The 26,318-nt window shown below is 41.7% G+C and overlaps 1 protein-coding gene across 3 annotated transcripts in view; it reads left to right on the forward strand.

The window, feature by feature from the left end:
• Positions 1 to 26,318, forward strand: part of ATRNL1 (attractin like 1) — a 1,022,247-nt gene that overhangs the window by 925,462 nt on the left and 70,467 nt on the right. Inside the window, exon 27 of one of the 3 annotated variants that reach the window (XR_004001240.1) lies at positions 1,011 to 1,078. The exons of 1 other annotated variant lie outside the window; for it this stretch is intronic. Coding sequence is in view for 1 of the 2 variants with exons in the window: in XM_030569367.1 (XP_030425227.1) it covers positions 1,011 to 1,125 (115 nt within the window). In the remaining variant the exon portion in view is untranslated. Of the gene's footprint in view, positions 1 to 1,010; positions 1,126 to 26,318 lie in introns of those variants that run through there. One more of the 3 variants, XM_030569367.1, reaches the window with a different exon arrangement.

Here is a 26,318-nt window from a genome sequence, read left to right on the forward strand (position 1 = left end):
CAACTAAGCGGGGAAGTTGAGAATATAAATTTTGGACTTAGGTGCTAAAGTGCCTCTAGCCCCTTGTGGATCTAATCCATGGTAGTCTCGGTTTTGTAAGAAACACATTGCGATGTCCACTACAAAAACAGCATTTGCCGGCAGTTACTATACTTACTATTTAAGTGTTGACACTGAGCTCACTGCTGTGTATAACATGAAATCTGGGGAGTCCCTGCCCCAGAGAGCTCTCACACTAACTAAAGAAGACAAATAAAGGAGACAGACAGGATGCTGTGGAAAATCCAAGAGGGAATGACAAGGTTTATACATGTTTGTGCACTGGCATTTATTTATGACTAAGTTTATATCTGTCCATTTATTATTATTATTATTATTTATTAATATTTTATTATTGAGTCACTTCTTGTGGGCATAGTGACAGAAGTGAGGCATTTTGGGGGATAGGAATGAAGGATCGTTGGTTGATGGGCAGACCAGAAAACGAAGACATTCCATGGATGACATAGAAAAAGACATGGATATAGTTATCAAAGAAGTGGTTAGATTGGTCATCAGCAGCATTGTGTGTGACACAGACTGGATGACATGAAATGAGACTAGATTGTAGAGGTATGCAGAATTGGAGTTATTTCACACTGTTTTATGTATTATAAAAATATGGGAAACATTGTGGTACTGTCTCTCAGATTCTACTCTACCATGTCTGAGCAAAAGCTGCTGTTTGCTGTGACTAATAAGTTCACATCACTAAGTTCGTTGAGAAACAAACTGGTAAATACAATTTCCTGGTGTTTGTAGTCATTTTTTCCATTTAATTAGATATGCAGTGTTGTCTATTAAAGCCCATATTTAAGTCAATTAAAGTGGGATGGGACAGTCTGTAAATGTGAGGGACTAGTTGAGAAAAGTATCTGGAGGCCAGCATCACTGGGCCTCAGATTAAAGTTTTATGAGTAGAAATGGAAAATAATCTGTATCCCACATTACAAAATGATCTTCTTTTTCAGGGCTCTCCTAAACCAATTGCCATTGAGCCTTGTTCAGGAAACAAAGCAGCAGTCCTTACTGTATTTTTATGTCTACCAAGAGGATCATCAGGAGTCCCACCCCCTGGTCAATCAGGTAAGAATCACATTGGTAATCTTTAAGATTATGATCCTGGAAAACAGTCTGCCTGGGAAGAATCCCAATTTAATGGACTCAATGTGGACATAAGGGTCTTCCCAGACAAGTCGCTTTTAGGATCAGGACCAGTAGGTAATGGGTACTTTAGCATACTAGCTGATGAATTTTTATTATTAAGGTTGCAGTTTAAATTTAATCTGACATCTCAAGTGAAATGACCATGTATATTTCATACTAGTGAGCATTCTCCACTCAGCAGCTGAGCACATCAGCTTCTTTTCAAGTTGCTTTGAACCAAGAGAAATAAAACAATCCTGACATTACCGAATCCATTGAGTTTGCTTTATGTTTCCAGTTAGGCCTTTCAACCTCTTTCAGTTAGAATGCCAGCATCTCCCAGAATGCCAGCTAAATGAATGCAAGCGAGGTGTGTGTGTGTGTATAGCGGCTTCATTAGTGAAGTGTTCAGTTTGGAAATCATCCCAGATCACTTTAAATTGGCATTTCCTTTATCAGGGAGCATTTCCCATCATAATCCACCTCATCTGATTTGTGCCAGATTGTTCTACAAAACTGTGTTGTATCTATTCTTACAAAACGGCCTTGAACAGAAAATAGCTGTGTGTGCTCCATGAATCCTTTGAATGCTAAGTGTGACACTCTATATCTCGGGGAGAACCCTGTAACCCCCATATTCCTCATTTATATATAATTGTGATATTGCATATAAAGCATGCCATGTGAGGTATCAGGGGAAAGATTATGATCTGCTGAAAGGCATTGTTCTATCTAAATATGTATAGCATCAATGCTTATGAAATTATAAGGATTGTGTTGTATGGTTTTTACTAAAATAAGCAGTAAGTTTGGGAAGCACCCAGATTCTAGCTCTCCAGCAACAACAACAAGGGAGATAACCAACACCTGGGTGGGTGCCAAACAGACATTACCAGCCATCGTCCAGCAGAGCAGTTACAATTCAATGACTCATTCACAGGAGACACTCCGGGGTATTACTTCAACTTGGGACTTAGCAATGCCCACCAGATCTGTCTGGACTTGTGTTCTCCAAGCACATGAACTGAGGGTATAAAACAGAACACAGGGGCCCCATGCTTCGCCTTTTCTCCTCCCCCCACCCATGCTGCAAGCAACAAGGACATTGAGAAGACTGAAACTGCCAGCAGAGGAGACTGGCCCAGGTTTCAAGGATGAAACCTGTGTACTATGAACTGCAATATCTAGTGGGGTGAGAAAAACTGCTTAACCTAGATGTTAGCCAGGGTAATAGGGTTGAGAGTGTAGACTGCTTGCTTATATTTTCTTTTCTTTTGGTAACCTCTCTGACTTTTTGTCTATCTCTTAAAATCTCTTAAAATCTATCTTTTGCAGTTGATAAACTTATTTTACTGTTTATCTTTACCAGTGAGTTTGCCTGAAGTGTTTGGTAAATCTGCTCAGGTTTACAAAGGCTGGTGTATATCCACTTTCCACTGATGGAGCGGTGAACCAATTAATAAACCTGCACTGTTTGTCTTGAGCATTGCAAGATGGTATATTCCTGAGGTTCAAGGCTGGGGGCTGGAGAGATTCAGCTGGTGCCTTTCTCTGTGTGATTCATGAGTGGCTCTGGGAGTATTCATGCAACCTAGCTGGGTGTAGCTGTTGTGCTGAGTGATAACAGCCCCTGGAGGGGTTTGCTGCTTTTCACTAGCAAAGCATTGTGAGAGACAGCCCAGGATGAAGAGTTAAGGGGGCACAGCTGTCCCACAGACCCAGGCTGCACTCCAGGCAGCAGTGGCTCCAGACACCAGCGCTTGAAGCACATGCCTGGGGCAGCAAGCTGTGGGGGGGTGCCCTGCTGGTCCCTGCGAGGGCAGCAATCAGGCAGCCTTCAGCAGCTTGCCTGCGGGAAGTCCGCCGGTCCTGTGGATTCGTCAGCAATTCGGAAGTGGGAACGGCGGACCTCCCGCAGGCAAGCCGCCAAATCCATGGGACCGGGGACCTCCGGCAGGCAAGCCGCTGAAGGCTGCTTGACCGCTGTGGTTAGGGCGGCACAAAAGCTAGAGCCACCCCCAACCTCAGGGATCCCGTCACACTAAGTATAATATATATTTTATTGCTTTATATATAAAATGGTCATGACAAAAGAGTTAGTAATCTGGCACAGATCAGGTAGATTATTATGGGAATTGCCAGATAATGAAAATGCTATTTCAAAATTCACTGGGATAGTTTCCAAAATGATTACCTCCATAATGAAAAGTAAGCTATGTAGTATGTGCGCAGATACTGCTATATGCTAGACCACAGGTGGGCAAAATACGGTCAGCGGGACCGTCCTGCTGAGCTCCTGGCCTGAGAGGCTTCCCCCCAGCCCCGGCCCTGCTGTTCCCCCTCCCCCGCAGCCTCAGCTCACTGTGTCGCCAACGCAATGCTCTGGGCGGTGAGCTCTTGCCGGGCAGCACAGCTGCAGCGCTATGGCCTGACCCAGTGCTCTGTGCTGCACAGTGGCGTGGCTGGCTCCAGCAAGCAGCACAGCTGTAGTGCCGCCAGCCACCGGTGCTCCATGCAGCGCGGTAAGGGGGCAGGGAGAAGGGCAGGGGAGTTCAGGGTGGTGGTCAGGGGCTGGGGTGTGGATAGGGGTCAGGGTGGTCAGAGGGTGGGGAATAGGGGTTGAATGGGGGTAGGGGTCCTGGGGGGGGCAGTCAGGAAGGGAGGGGGTTGGATTGGGCCGTGGGAGGCAGTCAGAGGCAGGGGTTCTGGGAGTGGTGAGGGAGAAGGGGTGGTTGAATGCGTCAGGGTCCCGGGGGGGGGCAGTCAGGAAGGCGAGGAGGGGTTGGATGGGGCAGCAGGAGGTCCGGGGATGGTCAGGGGACAGGGAACAGGGAACACTTTATTTTATTACTTATTCTACCTTCCACTAGCTTTACAAGCAAATATTTCAACAATATTCCTTTGTTTATTACTAGATTCTTTGTCAGCTTTTTAATGTTTATAAATCTGTGAAATTTTTAAATCCCTTCAGCAACTTTCATTTCATTCAGGGTCAAAAGAGAGCAAAACTGCTTGATGTTTGCAACTGTGCCGATTCATCCATTAGATTATATTGCTATTATCTTTTTTCTTAAGTGTAATCAATGTTGGTACTTATGGACTGCTACCACTGTACATAGTCATGCAGAAGGTAGGCAGAAGCTATTATGCAAGTTTCTTGGCATACCTGTAGCTCTGCTAATTCATTTCATTCCTGTCCTCCAGCACTACCTGCTGTTTCATTCTTGGGCTTCCTGGGAGCAGACACTGCCAACTGTGCCAAGCTGTTTGAAATTATATGGAGCTTTTTGCTACTAACATATGTTTGCTATGCAGTCAGTTTCCCTTAAGACAAGCTAAGTTAAAACAGTGATGTTCAGGTTGAGGGAAATTGTACGTTCAATAATTATACAACATAAAATAATCTTAGATTATCATGTTACTTGTATATAACCTCCCTAGAGCTCTTTGCATGCATTTTAGGGTAAAACTGTCATTGAAGCAAATAATTTTTTAACAGTTATAAAATAAGACAATAATGTTGATTTTCATTTTATAACAGAAGAATGTGGGGTTTATTACTAATGAGCTTATAGCTGTAAAGTGTTGGAATAGAATACATATTTTTTTCATTCTGGTTTTAAAAATCTCAGTAGTCAGGAGGCCTAATTCTTCTCTCAGATGCCCAGGCAAACTTCTTATTGAAGTCAATGGAGTTGTATCCCTGTCTTTGAGTGCAGAAGGGTACAGGATCCAAACAGTTTTGTTGGTCACATATTTAAAGTAATTGTGACGGGGTGTTCACCCCCACACAACCCCTGAATGGAGTAATATGGGTCACAGTGGACCTGCTGCACCTCGAGGGAAGCCAGTGATTGTTAAGCACTAACTGAAGATTAAGTCCAGCTGTGGGAGGAGGTGAGCTAGGTGTATAAAGTCAGATAGTGAGCGTAGAAAGGGGCTGCAGGGAGGAGGTCTACAGTTACTTCCTAGGTGGAAAGAGAGTTGGAGAGGATCAAGGAGGAAATCCGGGGAGAGAGTAAGTGCTGGGGTCCTGTCCTGACTAGGTTGCCTCACAAGAGGCCTAAAAGGGCCACAGTGTGAGCAGCAGAGGGAAAGGGGCTCCAGCTGGGTCAAGAACTAATTTTCAGATCTAGCCACAAGACGGTGCACATGGGGTGAGTGGAACCTCTTCACATAATCACTCATTAAATAAATTTAGCCTGGAATAGAGGAGAAATGAAAACCAAATCCCTGGTGAGGGATATCAGTAAGGTGCAGATCAAGGAAAATTTACTGTGTTAGAAATTAATTTTTGTAGCAGATTTGCTGAACAGATCACACGCCTTCTCTGGCTCCTTAGCTGTGTCTCCTCAGCTGCTTTGTAGGGAAGCATCAATATTAAAATCCAAAGGTTCAGACATAATAACTGTTCTGTATACAATGCATACATACAGTATAATAAGAAAAATAACTTGTTCTAAGACTTAAGGCCCATATGTGTCCTCCACATTTTACTGTAGATTGGAGGCCAGAGATCATTAACTACTGTCACACTCTGACCTTATAATTAAAGTACCCTAAATGCTTCATTGTACCAAGGGAGAACTGTTAGTGAGGGCAGGTGTATGCAAGGTTCTAACAAGGACTGAATTATGCATCAGAAATGGTATGAGCAGTAAGCAAAACAAATCAGACAATAAGAATGTGAGACACAAGAGGATAACACATGAACTGTTTATAAAAAAAAAAAAAGCTACCAAAGATATGAGCAAGTGAAAGACTAAGGTAATGCTCTCTTTGGGGGTGTAATTTCTAAAGCTTGCTAACATGTTGTGCATTTAATTGGTCCATGTAGACCCTGCTGGTGTGCACTAAAGGTTCCCTCATGAGCTTTAACATAGTACTGTTTCAAACAACACTATTAAAACACACCAGTAGGGTCTATACAGATCAACTAATCCATAACATATTAGTTTGCTGTACAGTTTGCACTCCTGTAGAGTGCATTACCCCACTATGCAGATTAGCCCTAAGAAATGACTAATTCAAGGCTTGGATGTACAGATCTGGGGATATGTTGAACAACATAGAGAGAATAATCAGCAATGGAATAAATTCTCTAGAATGAAGAACTGAGACCGTGTTGTGATGAAGAGTAAAACCTACAAGAACTCACACTTTGGGGTGTGAAGTTACTGGACAAAGTTTATGAAACTGACAAATGTTGGCATGTTCCTTACATAGTCAAAGAAAAATGAAAGGAGAAAGTGAATAATGAAATATGATAATTCTTTAACAACAAAGATATCGGAGTGAGAAAGGAATGCAAATGATGTAAAAACAAGTTACCTTTCCAGCAACGAAACATGCACTATTATAGTTGGGGCTGGTAATAGTGCCTCTTAAGCTTGCCTGACACTTCCCATTATAAGAACCTGATTTCAGTTGCTTATAACATTGCCAGACTTTAACCATTTGGGCTGTGTGTTTGCCTTTGACTTGCTTGCTTGCTTTCTTTAATTTTCAGCCAAAATCATCCCACTAGCCTCACAGAGCAACTAAATATGCTTCACCCCATGGCCATGGTGGCAAAGCTTGGAGTTTTCTTTGATGGCCGCTCTCAATTCTCCAAGCCAGAGAGGGGTGAGCACTGGAACTGAGAGCAAGGAGTCTGACTATCCTATGTTGTTAATGACCGCCCCACCCATCCTTACTGGGCTCAGGTAGCATGGAGGAGGAAGCTGTCTTGATTCAAACACAGAGGCCGGGGGGAATGAAAAACAGTAAATTGTAGCAAGGAGTCTCGTGAGACTAGGTCTCAGGGTTGGGGAGACAACCTAGGACTGTGTGAGCAAGGAGGTTGCAAAAGAGAGTCAGAAGCTGACCGGGAGGGAAGCAGCGGGGAGGCTAGGAACCAGCAGAATGCGAGGCTGGGAATGGCTGGACAAAGAGACTGGGACTTGTAGCTCAGGTGGGGAAGGGGAGTCTTGGATTCTTTGGGCCAGGGGGCTTGGACTGGGAGTGGAGAGACTAGGGAAATAGGGGTGGGAGCCTGGGAACCACTTGGCTGGAGTTGGCAGCAGGGACACAGAAATCAGATAAGGTAGGTGTGGAGAGAGAGACAGGCAACCTTAATTCTGACATTTCCAAAGTTTTGAAATCTTGACTTTGCAATCATAATGACGTTCTTTTAATATACTTTGTGTATAATATATACATACGTTGGATGTAAGGGTAATAAGTCAAAGGATAAGCATCCCATAGCTACATATAAGAACACTGATTTGTGGGTGTGAATCAACAATAAAATAAAACATGCTTATTCATGAAAAAACTTGTAATAAAATACTTTTAACAGTGGGAGTTCTGGAACTCATCCAAGTTTTGAAATCTGCTATGGGACTTCCTTTGCGATGCCTATAATAATGAATGACAGATGTAAAATTAAGTAGACTTCTTCAGTGTTGCTACCTGAAAGCTACTCTCTGATATCTTAGAATCAAAAATAGAACTTCACATAATTCTTTACACACTGGATATAGTATTCAATCTCATTTAATTGACAAGCTACAGTTGAATCATAGAATCAATACATTATTGTACCATCTGCCGCTTCCTCTTACCATCATAATAAAAAATGACTCATTAAGTGTTCTACAAGACAGTTAGCTCTGGATAGGGGTCTCTGTAACAAGGATTTTTGCTTGATTTCTTGAGTAAAAATGCAAAGAAATGGTGATCCCTATCATAAGAGACACATGAACATAAAAAATATGTTAATTATGAGAGGTTGTAGCATATCACATTTAAAGGCATAATACAAAAATAATTCTGATGCTTGGAAACAAAAACTCATTGAAATTTTGTATTTGTTTGAAAAAATGTTTAGGCCCAGTTACACATTCATACATATACATGTAACTCATTGTGCAATTCAGTGGGGCTCTTAACGCACCTCTGAGGGACCAGTAGGTCCTCAGCACTTTTAGTTGCCACAAAAATGTTTTTGGCTGAAAACTTAACACTGTAAAAATAATAAAGGTAAATGTTGATGATCATAGTGTCGTATCCAGAAGATCTTCCAATGAAAAATGTTAGTAAATGATGTTGATAGGAATAAGCTGTTACCAAACAAATGCAGAGGTTGGTGGCTGCAATGTGTGTTGATATCTTTGTGCTGAATCTGTTATTGCCTTTTTCTCTAGTTGGAAGATGTTTATAATAGCAGTATGGACCCTGAGAGAAGTGAAAATGCACAACAAATTAATGCAAAAATGATATAATGGAACAAAAGTGAAATGATTACAATAATATATATATAACGACAGTTCATTAAGGGCTTGAGCATACACACTGCAGATGCAGAGTGTTTCACATATGAGCAAGGGAAAGAGATGAGAACCACAGGAAGAATAGCAGAATCTAATCTGCATTAATCAGCGCTGCTTTACTCCAGCCTCTTTTTTTTACTTTGCTCCTTGGAGTGTAAGGGAAAAGGTGTGCAAAGAGCTTAAGGCAGGGTGGGCAAACTTTTTAGCCCGAGGGCCACGTCGGGGTTGCAAAATGGTATGGAGGGCCAGGTAGGGAAGGCTGTGCCTCCCCAAACAGCCTGACCCCCTGCCCCCATCTTCCCCCAACCGATTCCAGCCTCCCCCTGCTCCTTGTTCCCTGACCGCCCCCTATCCAACCCCTCCCCCCTGCTCCCTGTCCCCTGACTGCCCCAACCCTATCCACACCCACGCTCCATGGCAGGCTCCCGGGACGCCCATGCCTATCCAACCTCCGTCCCCTGACCACCACCCCCCAGAACCTCCACCCTATCCAACCGCCTCCTGCTCCCAGTCCCCTGACTGCCCCCCAGAACCTCCTACCCCTTATCCAACCCCACCGCTCCCCACCCCCTTACCATGCTGCTCAGAGCAGCAGGACTGGCTTATTGGAAAGCCTGGGAAGTGGGTGGGTGCAAACCGTGCCATCTGGCAGGAGAGGTGGGCCAGAGTGCTCCCCATGTGGCAGCGTGGCTGCAGGGGAGGGGGGCATAGCCTCCCTGGCCGGGAGCTCAGGGGCTGGGCAGGATGGTTCTGCGGGCCAGATGTGGCCCACGAGCTGTGGTTTGCCCACCTCTGGCTTAAGGCCTACTTCTGTTTGGTGCAGAAGACTCTCCATAGTCCTTGATTTTATTTGTGGCTATGTGTAGCCTCTGTTCACATTTGCACTGGAATGCAACAGCCTTGTATCAAGTAGTAAATCTCTAATGCAATTTTGCTTTACAAGTAGATATTGTAGTAGCTTTCCTAATACACGTTGATTGTACAAATGATTCTTTTGGCTGATACATGTACTTCAGTGTACTATATGTTATGGCATTAAGCATTTATATAGGGTTACACATGTCCACAGTACTTTAAAAAACACAGAATAAGACTTTGTACCTAAAGACAAAACTGAGGTTGGTAGTTAAGAGTAGTCAGGGAAGCATAACTGGTGACTATTAGTATAGGAAAGATATATTCAAGAAGCTGGTTATAAAGAAGGATTTGATGGATAGGAAGGGAATAAAATGGGAGATGCTTCTAAGCATAGAGGTAAACATGAAAGCAAAGCATTGAGAGCATAATGGAAACAATGAATAAAGAGAACTGAGAGGAGGAAGAGGAAATAAGAGTGGAAGTGGGAAGAAGATTATATAGTGCACTGAAAGGCAGAACAAGAAGCCTTGAATATGATGCTTTAGAGGATATAATAGGAATCTTCCCCTCCCCAGTTCATTTACTGCACCCATCAAAATAGTGTCTGGACATCTTACAAATGTATAAAAGTAGACACACATCTCTCTGTTGCACGTCCATTTCTGCTGTTTATGCATATCTCTATGGTATCTGTCATCCCTCTTGGGGCATTTGGGGTTCTCTGGTTTAGGGGTTTGGTGGTGGTGGTTTTCTTTATTTTTATGTTGTTGATGGAAAGTGAAATCTAGCAAGAATATTTTGCATTTGCCATGTCACATATTATTTGGATTGACTAGAGGTAGAAGAAAAATCAAGGAGACACAAGACACCTAATTGGGAGCCATAAGCAGGAAGCCTTTGTAAGAACTGTGGGAAACATGACCATACAGCACTAGCATTCATCAAAAGGAGAGAATTGAAAATGTTAGCTATGATGTGGTTTTCCCAGGAAGGCATTGAAAAATCCCACCATTTAATGTACATATTCTAAAGTGCCAGTATTATATGTTACAAATTGGGATAAGCTAAACTAAACTAAAATGAAAAAAAATAAGCCAGTGGTGAGAGCACTCAGCCAGTTCATATTCCCACTCTGCCTGAGCTGGAGCAGGGATTTTAATCTGACTCTGTCAGATCCCAGGAGAGTGCCCTTGCCCCGGGCTATAGAATATTTTGCTGGCCCAATGAATATTTACGTATTTATACAAAATGAAACAGCTTCAAGAGCAGAGGCTGAGAGAGACCCACCACAGAATATCCGATAGCCCACTGGTAAGGGCATTTACCTGAGAGGTGGGAGACCTGAGTTTAAGTTCCTCCTCTGAATCAGAAAGACTGGGGAGATTAACCCTGGTCTCCCACATCCTGGGTGTATGTTCTAACTAGTGGGCTTCCAGATATCCTAGAGGACATCACTAGCAGTAATTTAGGTGCCTAAAAGGTTAGGAGGGGGTTTTGAGGATTTAGGTGTTCATGGACTTAAAGACCTTTGTTGATCTAGGTGGTTGACCCTGCAATGTAATTTCAAATCTTACATTCCAGAGGCACATCGTTTTATGCGTTTGACCAGGAGTTCTTGTCACAAATCTGTCCATCTTAGGGTGCCCCATTAGACTATGTGGGGATTGCACGCACATGATCCAATTGCTCCATCCCCACCCCTATGGGTATTACAAGACATCTTTCCACCAGGCTGGCACTCACCTTTTGTCCAGGGCCTCTCAGTTGTCTCATCCTCACTCTGTGTTCCCAGTGATGCCACCAAACAATCCATAGTCAACAAGAGGGGTTAAGTATCAAAGGAGTTGCTGTGTGTTAGTCTGGATCTGTAAAAGCAGCAAAGAGTTCTGTGGCACTGTATAGACTAACAGACGTGTTGGACCATGAACTTTTGTGGGTGAATACCCACTTCGTCAGATGCATGTAGTGGAAATTTCCAGAGGCAGGTATAAATATGCAGGCAAGAATCAGGCTAGAGATAACAAGGTTAGTTCAATCAGGGAGGATGAGACCCTCTTCTAGCAGTGGAGGTGTGAACACCAAGGGAGGAGAAACTGCTTTTGTAGTTGGCTAGCCATTTACAGTCTTTATTTAATCCTGAGCTGATGGTGTCAAATTGCAGATTAACTGAAGTTCAGCAGTTTCTTTTTGAAGTCTGGTCCTGAAGTTTTTTTGCTGCAGGATGGCTACCTTTAAATCTGCTATTGTGTGTCCAGGGAGATTGAAATGTTCTCCTACAGGTTTTTATATATTGCCATTCCTAATATCTGATTTGTGTCCATTTATCCTTTTACGTAGAGACTGTCCAGTTTGAACGATGTACATAGCAGAGGGGCATTGCTGGCATATGATGGCATATATTACATTGATGGACGTGCAGGTGAATGAACCGGTGATAGTGTGGCTGATCTGGTTAGGACCTGTGATGGTGTCACTAGTGTAGATATGTGGGCAGAGTTGGCATCGAGGTTTGTTTCATGGATTGGTTCCTGGGTTAGAGTTACTATGGTACGGTGTGTAGTTACTGGTGAGAATATGCTTCAGGTTGGCAGGTTGTCTGTGGGCGAGGACTGGCCTGGCACCTAAGGCCTGTGAAAGTGAGGGATCATTGTCCAGCATGGGTTGTAGATCACTGATGATGTGTTGGATAGGTTTTAGCTGGGGACTGTATATGATGGCCAGTGGAGTTCTGTTGATTTTTTTCTTAGGCTTGTCTTGCAGTAGGAGGCATCTGGGTATATGTCTGCTCTGTCGATCTGTTTCCTTATTTCCTCATGCGGGTATCGTAGTTTTGAGAATGCTTGTTGAAGATTTTGTAGGTGTTGGTCTCTGTCTGATGGGTTGGAGCAGATGCGGTTGTACCTCAGTGCTTGGCTGTAGACAATGGATCGTGTGGTGTGTCCGGGATGGAAGCTGGAGGCATGAAGGTAGGCATAGCGGTTGGTGGGTTTTTGGTATAGGGTGATGTTAACGTGACCGTCACCTATTTGCACCATGGTGTCTAGGAAGTGGACCTCCTGTGTAGATTGGTCCAGGCTGAGGTTGATGGTGGGGCGGGGAAGCTGTTGAAATTGTGGTGGAATTTTTCCAGAGTCTCCTTCCCATGGGTCCAGATGATGAAGATGTCATCAATGTAGCATAGGTAGAGAAGGGGCGTGAGTGGACAAGAGCTGAGGAAGCGTTGTTCTAGGTCAGCCATAAAAATTTTGGCATATTGTGGGGCCATGTGAGTGCCCATAGCGGTGTCACTGCTCTGGAGGTATACATTGTCATCAAATTTGAAATAGTTGTGTGTGAGGATAAAGTCACAGAGCTAAGCAACCAGTTGTGCTGTGGCATCACCAGGGATACTGTTCCTGACAACTTGTATTCCATCTGTGTGTGGGATGTTTGAGTAGAGAGCCTCTACATCCATGGTGGCTAGGATGGTGTTTTCTGGAAGGTCACCAATGCATTGTAGTTTTCTCAGGAATTAAGCAAAAGAAAGGTAAAGGAAAAACCCATAAGCAGCTCCCTACAGGAGATGGGCCTTTCTTATTTCAGAAAAAGTAGCAAAGAGTAGCAAAGACTCCTGTGGCACCTTATAGACTAACAGATGTATTGGAGCATGAGCTTTCGTGGGTGAATACCCACTTCGTCATGGCTACCCCTCTGATACTCTTATTTCAGAGGGGCTCTGGGAGTATCAATGTCCACTTCAGTGCAAGCCTCAGTTTCCCCCCTTTAACTCTGGGGTTCTTCACCCTCTTTCTGTGAGTGAAGGGGCTCTGTAGGCTGTGTAGTCCTTTCACCAAAGCAGGAGAAGCTGAACATTATATTCTCTTCCTTGGAATGCCCCCAACTGAGTGGAGTTCCCTCTTTTTAACTCCTCCTGCAGTCCTGGCATGATTTGCAGGTGGAGCAAGGCAGACACGCTCCAGCCCAAAGCAGCTCCGTAACCTCTTCTATGCCAGTGCAGGGTTTATTTATCCTGTCACAATTCTATATTAGATGGTTATTTTCAATGTCTCTGTGAATAACATACAGTGTCGTCAGGGATGCTTACCCTTACTGTTATAGGTTGCCTGCAGCTTCAAACTAATCCATCTCTCTCTTCTATGGTATGTTTAGGGCACACATCACCCTGCTGTAAACTGGTAATTCCATTGAAGAATATTGTATCTCAGTTACCACAATATCAGTGAAGAGTTAAAAAATGTTCAAACAAATTTCCTAAAATGTGAGAGAGAAAAAATCAGAATTACCTTGATAGGAATTTAGGGTGAGACATGAACATTAAAATCATTATTAGAATTGATTAAGAGGTGACTTCAGGTTACAGATATTCAGAAATCACTATGTCTGTGACAACTAGATTGTAATGTAAAGAAGTCAAGTCTGGAGCTCTTCATTTCAGTTCTGTATAGCTCCTTTGCTAGTCAGCTGTGTGTGTAATGGTGTGTGGACATTTTGTGCTCATCTGTTCTGGCGATCATCTTACTAAAAGGGTTGCTTTCTCTTACCTAGTCAGACCTATTTTCAGGTGTAACTATATTCCTTCACTGCTTAGTTCCCTTCCTCCTTTCTGTATCAAATGAAGGAACAGACTTTGTTTATAGTATTAATACTTTGAAGAGACACACATTTGTAAGTGGCAGATGATGCTGATGCTTGCTTAAAAAATATTTATGTTAATACCAAACAACAAAGAAAATCAACAGGATTCTTCCAATATCAGTAGCAAAACAACCTGTGGGGTAAAGTCTTCACGTAAAAGGCATTAAAATTTGCTGCACATACATATTAGAACTGATGAAGTAGCTGTACTTGATTTTGTTTGGCCTTATTTTTAGAATTTGAGGCAGTTCTGTTGTAAATGAGTTTTAAAATCAATCTAGCTATATCACCTTGATTTCTTTATATTTCTTGAGCACTTATCTGGAAAGGAGATAAACACTTTAATTTGAAGAGCAATATACAGCATAATGTAGGCTATGCATCTTCCACAAAGCTGGGCAAGAGTAGCTCAATAGTTGGCAAATAAAGGTTATATGCAGCATCCCCAGCAGTTATAAGCAAAAGGCCCATATGGCTGCTTTTGCAGTAATACGCTGGTATTTCAAATGTAACAGGGACGTGGTTTAATAAGAGGCCCATTAATAAAAACAATAAGAGAACTTTAATTTTCTACCACAAGTTACTCATGATCCAAACCAAATTTTTTACTGACCTTCCATAGTCCTGGGACCTGACCTTTTTCCCCCTGCTTTGGACTTTGCCCTAGTCCTACAAACATTTAGGTACATACTCACCTTTACACACATAGTCGCCTGTTAACGTTAAACCCACATGTAGAAGTTCCCAGGACTGGGGCATTATACCTGTGTAAACTGAGTGTAAGAGACTACTAAATTATGTGTAAGTGACTACACAAGATAGCAGGCAGTAATGGAACAGCCTCTAGTGTTTTTATATTACAAGAAAATTAGCACCAATACATACAGAGGTGGCTTCTTTTTTTTGGTCATCGTTGAAATATTAGTGTTTTTCTTCGTATTTTCAGAAAGAAGCTAGTATTTTCTCTGTAGGCGTGTTAGGCCTTGTCTACACAATAGAGTTTAGCTGACAAAAGTTAAGCCGCTTTAATTAAACCGCTGTTGCATGTCCACATTATGTTCATTGGATCGGCAGAGCACATCCACACTAGCAGCTTATGCATTGACACAAAGAGCAGTGCACTGTGTGTAGCTATCCCACTGTGCAATTGGCCACAGGGTGCTTTGGGAAGGGGTTGCAATGCCTCATGGGGAGGTACGGTGTCACATGATGCAGGTTTCTCAATCTTTCCATGGGCATCCTACTAGATTACCAGCTGCTTTTCAACTGAAGTTTATGTTGGGTGAGGTGGGAAGCATGTTTATGTCAAAAGGGGACAGAGACAGAGTGTGTGTTGGGGAAGTGCATGTGTTGGGGGAGAGTGAATGTGTTGTCATGCTGTCTCTTTAAATTCAGACTGCAGCCAGAGCAACCAATCCTGGGGAGGGGGACACTCCCAGCACATCAGCCCCTGGCTCTGCACAGCAATCTTTACCCCCTGCCCCCCTGCAGCAGCACCCTACTTTGTTCTCCCAGAGCCCCCTGAGCTACCAGAAGCTGCATCCTCAGCAGCTCTGTGAACTCTCCAGGCTGAGAAATGTCAAAGCTTCCTGGAACTTTGAAAGGGGAGGAGTGCATGCCTGTGAAGCCAATTTCAAAACAGTGAACAAAGTGGTCATGGTGGGCATTGTGGAATACTGGGGGAGGCCACTTATGGTGACACAACGAATGGCAGCATCTACACTAATGCTTTGTCACGTCAGCTTTGTCACAAAAAGCCTCTCGTCGAGGTGGTTTAATTTTGTCAGCAAAAATGCCAAAAGTAGCTTTGTAGTGTGTACAACTACACTGTTTTGTCAGCAAAAGCTGTCTTTTGCCAACAAAACTGTGTAGTATAGACAGGGCCTTAGACTGTCCATCTCTAAGTTACGTTTCCTAATGTTGCTGAGCACCTAAATGCTCAAGGGCATAGCTCTCACATTCAAAATATTAGCGAGCCTCAATCTACCAGCATAGGAAAACAAGATTAATGTCCACTTACTAAAACTGATAGGCTGGCAAACAAGTTATATTTACAAGTACTCACGTTTTTCAGTGATCCATTCAACTTTTCTCTAACAAAATTGAAGAAGAAAATTATTCCAACAGAAAAATATAAAAGCAAAACAAACATCAAGCTTTCTGCTTCAACTGAAATACAAAAAGGGCCCTCATCTTAAGAAATACATTCAGTTTTTCTTCAGATATTTCTGTTTTAGCTTTGTGACTGCAAAAGAAAGTCAATAAAATACAATGGAGAAAATGATACACACTTCTGAAAGAATTGTGGAAGATTTTGCTACGCAACTCTCATTGAAGTCAATGGGAATTGCATAGGAAATAGGACTTATTACACTGCATCAGACCTGTAGTCCTTCTAGCCCAATATCTTGTCTCTGACAGTAGCCAGTGTTAAATGCTACAATGAAAGGTGCAAGAAATTGAACCTTAGGCAGATATTCCCAACACTAGGATTCCTCCTAAACCTTTTATTGAGAAATTGGCTTCAGCCCTCATGTATGAGGTTTAATATCACATTCCAAAATTTGTCAGCATTATCTATTTTAACTCTGGAGTTTTTGTAATTTAAATAAATGTCTTATCCTTTTTTAAATCTTTTTAAGTTCTTGGTCTCAATGACTTACACTTAAATACAGAAAATATTACAACTTTCCCTCTTATTTATTTTATTTCCCCCTTTACTTTTTCATATTTAACCCAAGTCATACCAACCCACACTTATTTACTCACCATTGCAACTAATACCTTTATTAAAATTAGCATAATGACATGTTGTTTACTGAGTCAGTACAACTAGATGGAACTATAGCTGTGTTGTCTGCTACCTAACTATTGACGTGTGTCTGCTATGAGTTATAAGGATCTGTACATGAGAATCTCCTGTTTTACAAGTTGTGCTACAGGGAAAAATATCTTAAAAGGTTTCCAATGATCATTTCTTGTAGCGTGTTTGGATTGGCATTTGTGTGTTAGTGTTCACACTCATGGTGCCTAAGCTGTGAAAGAAAAACACATTGATCTTGTGTGTAGAATCCAGTCTGTTTCACCCCAAGTTTGGACACATTGTTCCAGTCACTGGAAAGCTTAGGCAGCAAAGAGGATGCAGGTGGAACTGCAAAGGCACTTGATGAGGCTGTAAAAGTTGTGAATGTTATTAAAGGCAAGGCTACCACTGCACACCTTGTTCACTAGTTTATGTAAAGAGATGGGCACTTAGCGCCATCAGTAGCTCTTCTATACTGTACCTCACAGGCTAACATATGGCATAGTTTTGGTCCATTTGTTTGAGCTCAGAGAAGAGGAAAGGGTTTTCCTTGGTGAGTGTAGGTTTGATCTTGCTCAATGTTTCACTAATCTATACTGGGTTGCTCTGAATGCTTTTTCTTCAGAGGCAGAATAGGACATGGATTCTCAGCCAGTGGACTGCAATTCTCATGAAGTATCAGGGTCTTGTGACTACGCGTGCCCATCCCATATTGTTAAATGGAAGGGGGTTCTACAGGTTCCCAAAGTGGTCCCAGTAAGAAAAAGGTTGAGAAATTGTGAACCTTAACTTCTCTGCCAGAATCTGTATTCCTTTAGCATAATGATCTCCCTGATACAAACCAGCAACTCTCAGAGTTTGGTCCGGCTTGTGTCACTGTGCTAAGAAAGCATGTAGCTACTCCTGCCTGCCTGCAATCTCTTGCCTCCTGGACATCTGATGCCTTTCTTATGGGTCACTCCTAAAAGGAAAGAGCTATGGCTCCCTGCCTCATGTGGTTCCATGTGATGGGTCACTGGAAGGCTTTGAATAGCTCTAAGCTGGGGCCAGGGTACATGTGGGCAGGAAGGAGGCATTTCATTGGATCACTCTCCCCTGTGCCCTAATCTTGGAGGGGAGAAATATTAAATATTCAAGAGGCAGTGTTTTTGTTGCATTTATAATCTGATTCATGCCCATCAAACTTGAATGATCTGTAATTTACATTAAATGCATAATGTTTCTCAGGTGTGCAATCTCTACTCTGTAGTGAGGGAGGCCTCATGTTTAAAAGGGGTAAGAGAACGGGAGGGGAAGAATGAAATTGATTCGCATGTGCAAAGAAAATCAATTCATGAATGAGAAACAGAAAATGTGAAAATTTGGATCTTCAAATTAAACTGGTCCCCCCAGGCAGGCCCTTAAGCACTCTGAAGGGCTAAGCTTTCTTTAGGTTAACACGTTCTCACTTTACTTTTTCTTCTTTTGATATGAGCCTCATAGATGTCAAAGGAAAAGAGAAAAGTTTTGAAGACAACTAACATACACATGAAGTTCCTATTTTAGGACTTTATTGAGAAACTAGTTGTACTCTGTTTATATATCAAGTTTAGTATATGCTGGATGAAAAGGTCCTGACTCTTTGTATTTCACCAGTGCAATTTATTCCACACACATTTAAATATTGGGTGAGCAAATCTCTGTCTCAGTTTTAATATATGCAGCTGGGATTTTTAGGACACTATTGCTGTAAAGCAGTGTTGTCTTTTATGATAAAATTATGCTCTTGATACTGAAGTTGCAGAGAGTGTTCCTTGTCCATTTACCAGAGCGCATGGGGCAGCACACTGTATAACCTCTTATGTCTACCAAAAAGATGTAAAAACTGCAGACAAGATGGACTATTAGCATGAGCTGACTGCTTCAAGCATGCAATATCCACATACTGTATAAATAACAAATATGTAGTAACAGAGGCTTGTTTTATAGACATGTCTGGTGCCTCTGAAAGTAGAATTTTGCCTTAACTATTTTCTGAAGATCTTGCTTGGGCTGTGGGGCTGTAAAAGTTAAAGCTGTAAAATTTGAGCATACAGAACACGTCTAGTCAAGTTGCAATATTAGGTAAAGTGAATATAGCACTGTGCAAATGACACATTGGATGATGTGTCTTTTATGCTTGAGATAGGTGGCCTGCTTTAATATTCAGTCAACATACAGTGGGTGGAGCAGATGGCTTGCTGCAAAATTAGCATCATAAACCTTTCAAGGATAAAGTAATCTATGATTTAAATCTTTCAACAGGGATCCCATCACCTTCCCTTCTTCCCTCTATACTTTAAATTCCTTGAATTGAAGCACCTGTTTTATCAACAGAAGAAAAATCTTCACAAACCCACCATCGGACAGACATAGATTGTGAATTGCCCTGTTTCTTAGCCTTGCCATCATGAAAGGTCTCAAACCTCACTGGGGCAGTGCAATTGCCCATAATCTAGCTTCCCACATTTATTTTATCATCTTCTTGGGTTAAAATGCTTGTGCTACATATTTTGGGATAAAGCTGTCCAAAATTATACAGAGACCAATCAGACTTATCATTTGATGGCATCCATCTGTTTATTTATGAAACCATTAAAGACTTATTGAATTACTGGCTATGGAGAAAATAAATTGAGTTATCATTTATAGTTAAATTCAAACCTTGCATCTGCCGTCTTTTCAGCTTGTGTGGTGTACTCTGAAATTACACTGACTTGCAGACCTACACTTCAAGAATACATTTGCTTCACAGCCTTTTTATGCCATTTCAAGAGAATTTCTAAGGCACGAGCAATTTATGGTTCAGGAAAATGTTGATAGAAGGATGTCAGCGCTTTCTGTTAGTAGTTTAAAAGCACGATAGGGACAGTTCTGGTTTAAAAGTAGCACTTAAAAGTTTGCCGCTGTTCAACTTCCAGAATCATTTTATCTAACCCTTTTCAATCAGTATTATTCAACTACTGTAGGGAGCTCAGGTTTAATACTTTTGGAAGCATATAACTTCATCTCATCATCATTATTATTATCAAGTAAATTTTAAAAAGGGAAGACAGAGTGACCTCTTTTTTTATAAATACAGAGGAAAGGGCATAAGAAGACCATACAGTCCAACATTTGCAAACTTAGGTGCCTAAAGTTAAACACCTAAATCCAAATTTAGGCACCTAGTGAGAATGACTTTATTTTTAGAGGTGCTGAGCTTTCACAGCTCTTTTTGACTTAAATGGGAGAAAGGGGTACTTGGAACCTCAAAAATCAGGCCACTTTTGTTTATCTGCTTAATTTTAATCATACGAATTGGCCCCGGATCTAATCTGAACACCCTGATGATTTTATAAGGAAGCCCTTTTTACCTTGCACCTTTGAATACTGTATTTCAAGAAACATAAAGTCACTATTCCAATTTGGCTGATAATCTGATGCTGTCTATTTAAACAGCTAATTGGGAGAAAAAAAATCTACTACAATAACTCCTTGGTTAACGTTGTAGTTATTTTCCTGAAAAATGCGACTTTAAGTGAAACAATGTTAAGTGAATCCAATTTCCCCTTAGGAATGAATGTAAATGGGGGGTTAGGTTCCAGGGAAATTTTTTTCCCCAGACAAAAACCATTATTATACATATACAGTATAAGTTTTAAATAATTTTAAACAAAGTATTTAATACTGTACTCACCAATGATGATTGTGAAGCTTGGTTGAGGCATGGCATAGTGGGGTCGGGGTGCGGGGGCTTGCCCCACATCCAATGCTCTTGCCCGGGAGGTGGGTCAGGGGCTTGCCCGCTCCCTGGCTGGAATGCCAGGTGGGCAGAGTGGGATAAGCCCCCGCGCCATGACCCTGCTCTCCAGATGGAACGCCAGATGGGCAGAATGGGGCAAGCTCCCACTCCCCAACCCCGCTCCCTGGCTTGAATGCCAGGCAAGCAGAGTGGGACAAGCCCCTGCACCTCAACCCCGCTCTCTGGCAGGGGCACTACGTGGGCAGGTGGAGCAGGGCAAGCCAAAAAACCTTATAATGGAATGTTGTACAACTTTAAACGAGTATGTTCCTTAATAGATCAGCAACCTAATAACGAAACAATGTTAACCAGGATGACTTTAAGTGAGAAGTTACTGTATCTGTTTTGTTTCAAAGCCTCTACCTGGTCACAGCTGAAGTGTAGTGGGTAATTATGCACATCTTTCAGTATACCATTTTTTAAAGACTTCACTAAAAAATCATGGTATTAAAAGTCGACCTTGATAAGTTGTGTTAACTAACATGATGTTAAACATAACTTTTCAGTCATTGTAAACTGGTTCCATGTGTTTAACATCATGTCCACTGATAGTGAATAAATACTTCAGGAATCATATAATCAACTGCAACCAGCTGACACAATATTAAACACAACTCATCACTGTGTACATTAAGGGTATGTCTACACAGCAACTAAACGTCTGTGGCTGGCCCGGGTCAGCTGATACAGGCGTGGGCTGCAGCACTGTAAATTGATGAGCTCTGAGACCCTACAGTGGGGGAGGGTCTCAGATATTCAGCTCCAGTCTGAGTGCAAACATCTACATGGCAATTTTTAGCCCCGCAAGCCTGAATCAGCTGACCTGGGTTAGCCACAGCCATGTCATGGGTCTTTTATTCCAGTGCAGATGTACCCTAAAAGAAAAAATAATTTACTCTCTCTGTGACTCAGTTCCCTATATGTAAAATGAGGATAAAAGAACTTCCCTGCTGTATGGATGTGTCTTTAAGATAAATACATTAGAGAGTGAGGCACTCTGATGGTATGAGGATGGGGGCAATATTAGTATCTTAGATTGAAATCATGTTTAGCATCATTTCAGTTGACATAACTCTTGAAGTTCATGTTCTAGAACAACCTAATTTTATTTCGAAGATAAAGCCTAAAGAAGAGGCTTTAAAGACCATGGACAAGTCATTTTGCCTGACTAAAGTATGCATCGGAAGTGTATTTGTGTATAATTAGTTATGCTATACATCAGACATTTCCTGCATGGTTAGATTTGAGGGAATATTCACAAATTTTACCAGGCAAGTTTACAATACTGTTATTAGTATATTTAAGAAAAAAACTGTTTTTTCCAATATATGTTCAGCGTTTTGAGTCAGTGTGTTCTATTGGATTGAGAACAGGGCTGGAAACCAAGAGCTCCTAAATTCTAATTCCAATGATGTAAATGATTTCCTGTGTAGCCTTGAGCAAGAACTTTAATTTTGCCGAGTTAAGTTCTGCCCTGATGTAACCCATTCCTTATGGCAACTACATTGACTTCCGTGGGATTAGAGCAGGGATGAATATGGCTTGATTATACTTATCTCACGGGTATTCTCTGAGGTTTTATTTTTGCTTTGAAAATGTAAGATGCTACTGTACATATGTTCTAAGCATTATTATTATTAATTTATTAACCCTAAATATGAAATGTTAATAAGTGCAATCAATTTAGAGAAATGCAAGAGAAGCCACAAGCACATTTGGCATGTCTAAATACCAAAGATGCTTCCATCTTGTCTTACTTCAAACAGCTCCTGTATATTATGTACAGAACATAACTGATTACTGCAATGCTGTAATTAATTGTGCATGGTTGATAAAAGTATTGACCATAGTATTTTATATAAAATTAAGTTTTATAAAGGCTATAAAACTGATTGTTGTATTTGCTCCTCCAATGGAATAGATCCAAGAGAACTGATGGGATTCCAGCTTCTGGAAGCCCTGTCTTGATAAAATGTCCTCCATTGACTTAAAGCTGTGAGGAATATTGCAGCCTCAGAACCAAAGTAAGAGCTGTCAAGCTGCCATTCAGCACTCTGTGGCCTGGTGAGGGGAGGATTCCTTTTCTTGGTTTCTCCACTGAGTTACCCAGTGCACAAACTAGTATTCAGACTGTTAGGTTAGAGCAGGGTTTCTCAAACAGGGGTGGCTGCTTCTGTAGAGAGAGCCCCTGGCGGACCAGGCCGGTGTGTTTGCTCCGGGCCAATGGGAGTTGCTGGAAGTGGCGGCCAGTCCCAGCCCACGCCTCTTCCACCAGCCCCCATTGGTCCGGAGCAGTGTTCCGTGGCCAGTGGGAGTCGCAATCGGCCAGACCTGCAGACGGGGCAGGTAAACACACTGGCCCAGCCCCCCAGGGGCTTTCCCTACACAAGCGGTGACCCCTTTTTGAGAAACCCTGGGTTAAAGGATTTGGGCTGTAAGCCCTTGATCAGCCTGCAAGGTACTAAGTGCCTCAACTCTCACTGGGGCCAGTGGTATTCATAGGGAGCTGAGGGCACTCAGCACCTCATAGGAGATGCTCCACACTTTGAAGGGTCAGACAATGACTTACAAGTGATATTATGTCTAGATGAAAGAAGGCAAATTAAACACAGAATAGGTGTAAAGTGTGGACAAATTTTTATCATAAGCTTCGTGGTTGTGTCACTGTGTCAATCTTAGCCTAATATTTCCCTAAATATGGTTTTCCACTGTAATTGTCTCTGAAACTTTTCATCTACACCTTCCTCACTTTCCATCCTTTAGTGTGTTTTGATCATTTCAGGCCACTTTATTACAAATGAGGAATCTATGCTGACAAGATTGCTAGCCTTTCTGCCACTCTTTTGATTTGTGACTCTTTCTATCTTTGTATTCAGTAGTTTGGAAAATCCACTTTATTTTAGTATTTTCCAGATCCACCAAAAGAATTATAGAGAGAGAGGATTTGTAAAAGCTAGCTTTTATCAAAGCAATTCATGTTTAGTTGTTGACTTAAAATTAATCTTAATCAAGTTCTCTCTTTTTGGTTCTTTTTTATGATTTTCCACACTCATTACCTCATAGCCACTTTCAGGCCTGTTTTATTCTACTGTGTAAACAATATCTACATTTTGCCTGTGACCAGGTACAGAATTATTTGAAGAAACCTTAACTCCATTACTAGCTTGTTTCCCTACACTTGCTTGCCTACTGAGTCTCTCAATTATGTCTTTAAAAATAATCCCTGGATTTTTGTTTTGATTTTTGGAAGCACTGTTCTTTAAAAACTGGCCTGCTTTCAATTTAAAGGCTTGTTGAGCTCTAGGTATGATGCAATTAACACTGCTTTTTGCTATTACCACAGAACTTCGTCTTTGGCATATTTTGTGAGCACAGCCATAGACGACCCATAGAATCATAGAATATTGGGGTTGGAAGGGACCTCAGGAGGTCATCAGGTCCAACCTGCTGCTCAACGCAGAACCGATCCCCAGACAGATTTTTGCCCTAGAACTCTAAATAGCCCCATCAAGGATTGAACTCAGCCCTGGGTTTAGCAGGCCAATGCTCAAACCACTGAGCTATCCCCAAAGCAGTGGAGCCTCCAGTTCTGGGCTCTTGTGTAACATAATACAACAGCTTTTCTATCAGGGTGGCTTCTGAAAAGGTGGGCACCAAATTTGCAGAGGGCTATTTTAGGTAATAACTTTAGAGAGGAAGGGTGGCCTTGTTTAAATTACTGTGCTATAACTCAAAGCTACAGTAGACTCTAATCATCTGTCCTCCACAGATTTCCTGTGTGACCGTGGGCAAGTCATTTAATCTCTCTGTACCGTCTGTAAAATGGGGATAATAGTTTCCTCCCTCAGGAAGGTAGTAAAGATAATTTAATTAATGTTTGACTAGTGCTCAGATACTACTGTAATAAGTGTAGTAGCAAAATCTTTAAATACTCATTCATGGCAGGGTTTAGTGTATAACATCATCCATTATTTTCAGATCTCTGTAATACTTAGGCAGGAAGGTATTAATTAAAGTTTGTGTTAGTTACCTAAAAGTGTGTCAATATGTGAAAGGCATAACAAGTCACGCTACAAACTTTTAGAGCATAGCATAATATATACAAGCTATATTTGCATCTTTTCATGAAGAAGTTTCTCCTTAATGCCCTAGTAACAAAATATGATGGCATTTTAGTGTGTATGTTCTGGGCGTACCCTTTCTATATCGCTTCAGAAAGTTAAAGAAATCTGGAACTGATGATCATAGCAAATACTCTCTCCAAATATTTGTTCATTTGAGAGAAATCCTGAGAATAAATACACACAAATGTTCTCTTTTTCTCTGAGTAAAGGGATGCATTACAATTGTTTAGAAGTCAGACAAACCACCAGCTAGCAATACATACTGAGCCAGATCCTGGACTAAAAGTAAGGAGTGCTCACCCCAGCAAGGGTGCAGAGGTGAAAAGATAGCTTTATCGGATCTGATAGATTAAAATGAAAACACACCCTATAATTACTATTTTCAGATGCTTTTAAAAGTGAAGAATGATGACCTGAGGCAGATGAATACTGTAACCTACCCCCTATGAGCCACCTTTGCAAAATCACAATCACTTGTCAACACAAGATGTATGACAGAACATAGCTGCCTGTCAGGATAAAACTCAAGGACGAGATCTAATGTATAGTCAGAAGCCTATGTGTATTCTCTGGTTCTTCCACTTCGTACATAGAGCTCCATCCTGCAAGATGCTAAGCATGATGCAGGATGGCCTTCTTAAAATGGCCACCATCTCTCATTATTCTTATTGATATTTTGAGACCTCCACTTAGTCTCAGTGGTCCCATATACCGTCAGGAGCCAGAGGGGGAGACAGTGGGAACAGAAGAATGTTGGGGCCAAGAGGGAGGTATTGAAGGGGTATAGAAGGGAGCCATCACCTAGAAATACCAGCCTACAAATGCCCCCTTTGCCAGACTAGCCCCTCCAAACACACCAAACTATCCCTCAGTTTTGCCTTCTGTACACCCCTTTCACCACTTTATCTCCTCCCCACAATTTTAGTTGCTAGTGTTTAGTATATTTGGAGAGAGTAGTTTGGTAAATGGATGTTGAAAGACTGGTGTCCCTAGAATGGCAGAGTTAATATAGTGGTGTGTGGCAGTGGTAAATATTGACCAAATATAGTGCCTGTAGATTTGGGAGGTTCCTTGATTTTATTGTTGACTCAAAAAAAACCTAAGATCCTAAAACTCACTCTATATTTTGTCCCTAAGTTTGGCTTTTTCCAGGGTTTCCTTTCAGAGATCTTTGCCCTACACTTCAATTTCTTTTACCCAAAAAGAGACTCCCCTCTGCTTGTATACAGAGTGGAGTTAAGGATTCACATCTGCCACGGTGAGTCAGCAAGAATTAGCATATCCCCACTGGATTTCCAACACTTTGTAACAAGGCTAGTCAATGTAAGAGCCCTACCACCTTGTTACATAGTGCTGTGCAAATCACATTTAATGAAGGGATGCATGTATAAGGGAACTTTCATGATTTAGTACAAAAAATGAATAGTGCATGATGAGCGGGTATCTATTATGTGTATTTTGCTTTCAAGAATTAGTCTGCAAAAATCATGCATGAGGGAATTTCTAAATGTATTCTGGTAATCCTTACCTTTCAGATAAATATTGTCACCTAAGATTTGGATATTGTTATATAACCAGATAACCTAGTCCATTAGTAT

Source organism: Gopherus evgoodei, chromosome 7, assembly GCF_007399415.2.
Source record: "Gopherus evgoodei ecotype Sinaloan lineage chromosome 7, rGopEvg1_v1.p, whole genome shotgun sequence".
NCBI lineage: Eukaryota > Metazoa > Chordata > Testudines > Testudinidae > Gopherus > Gopherus evgoodei.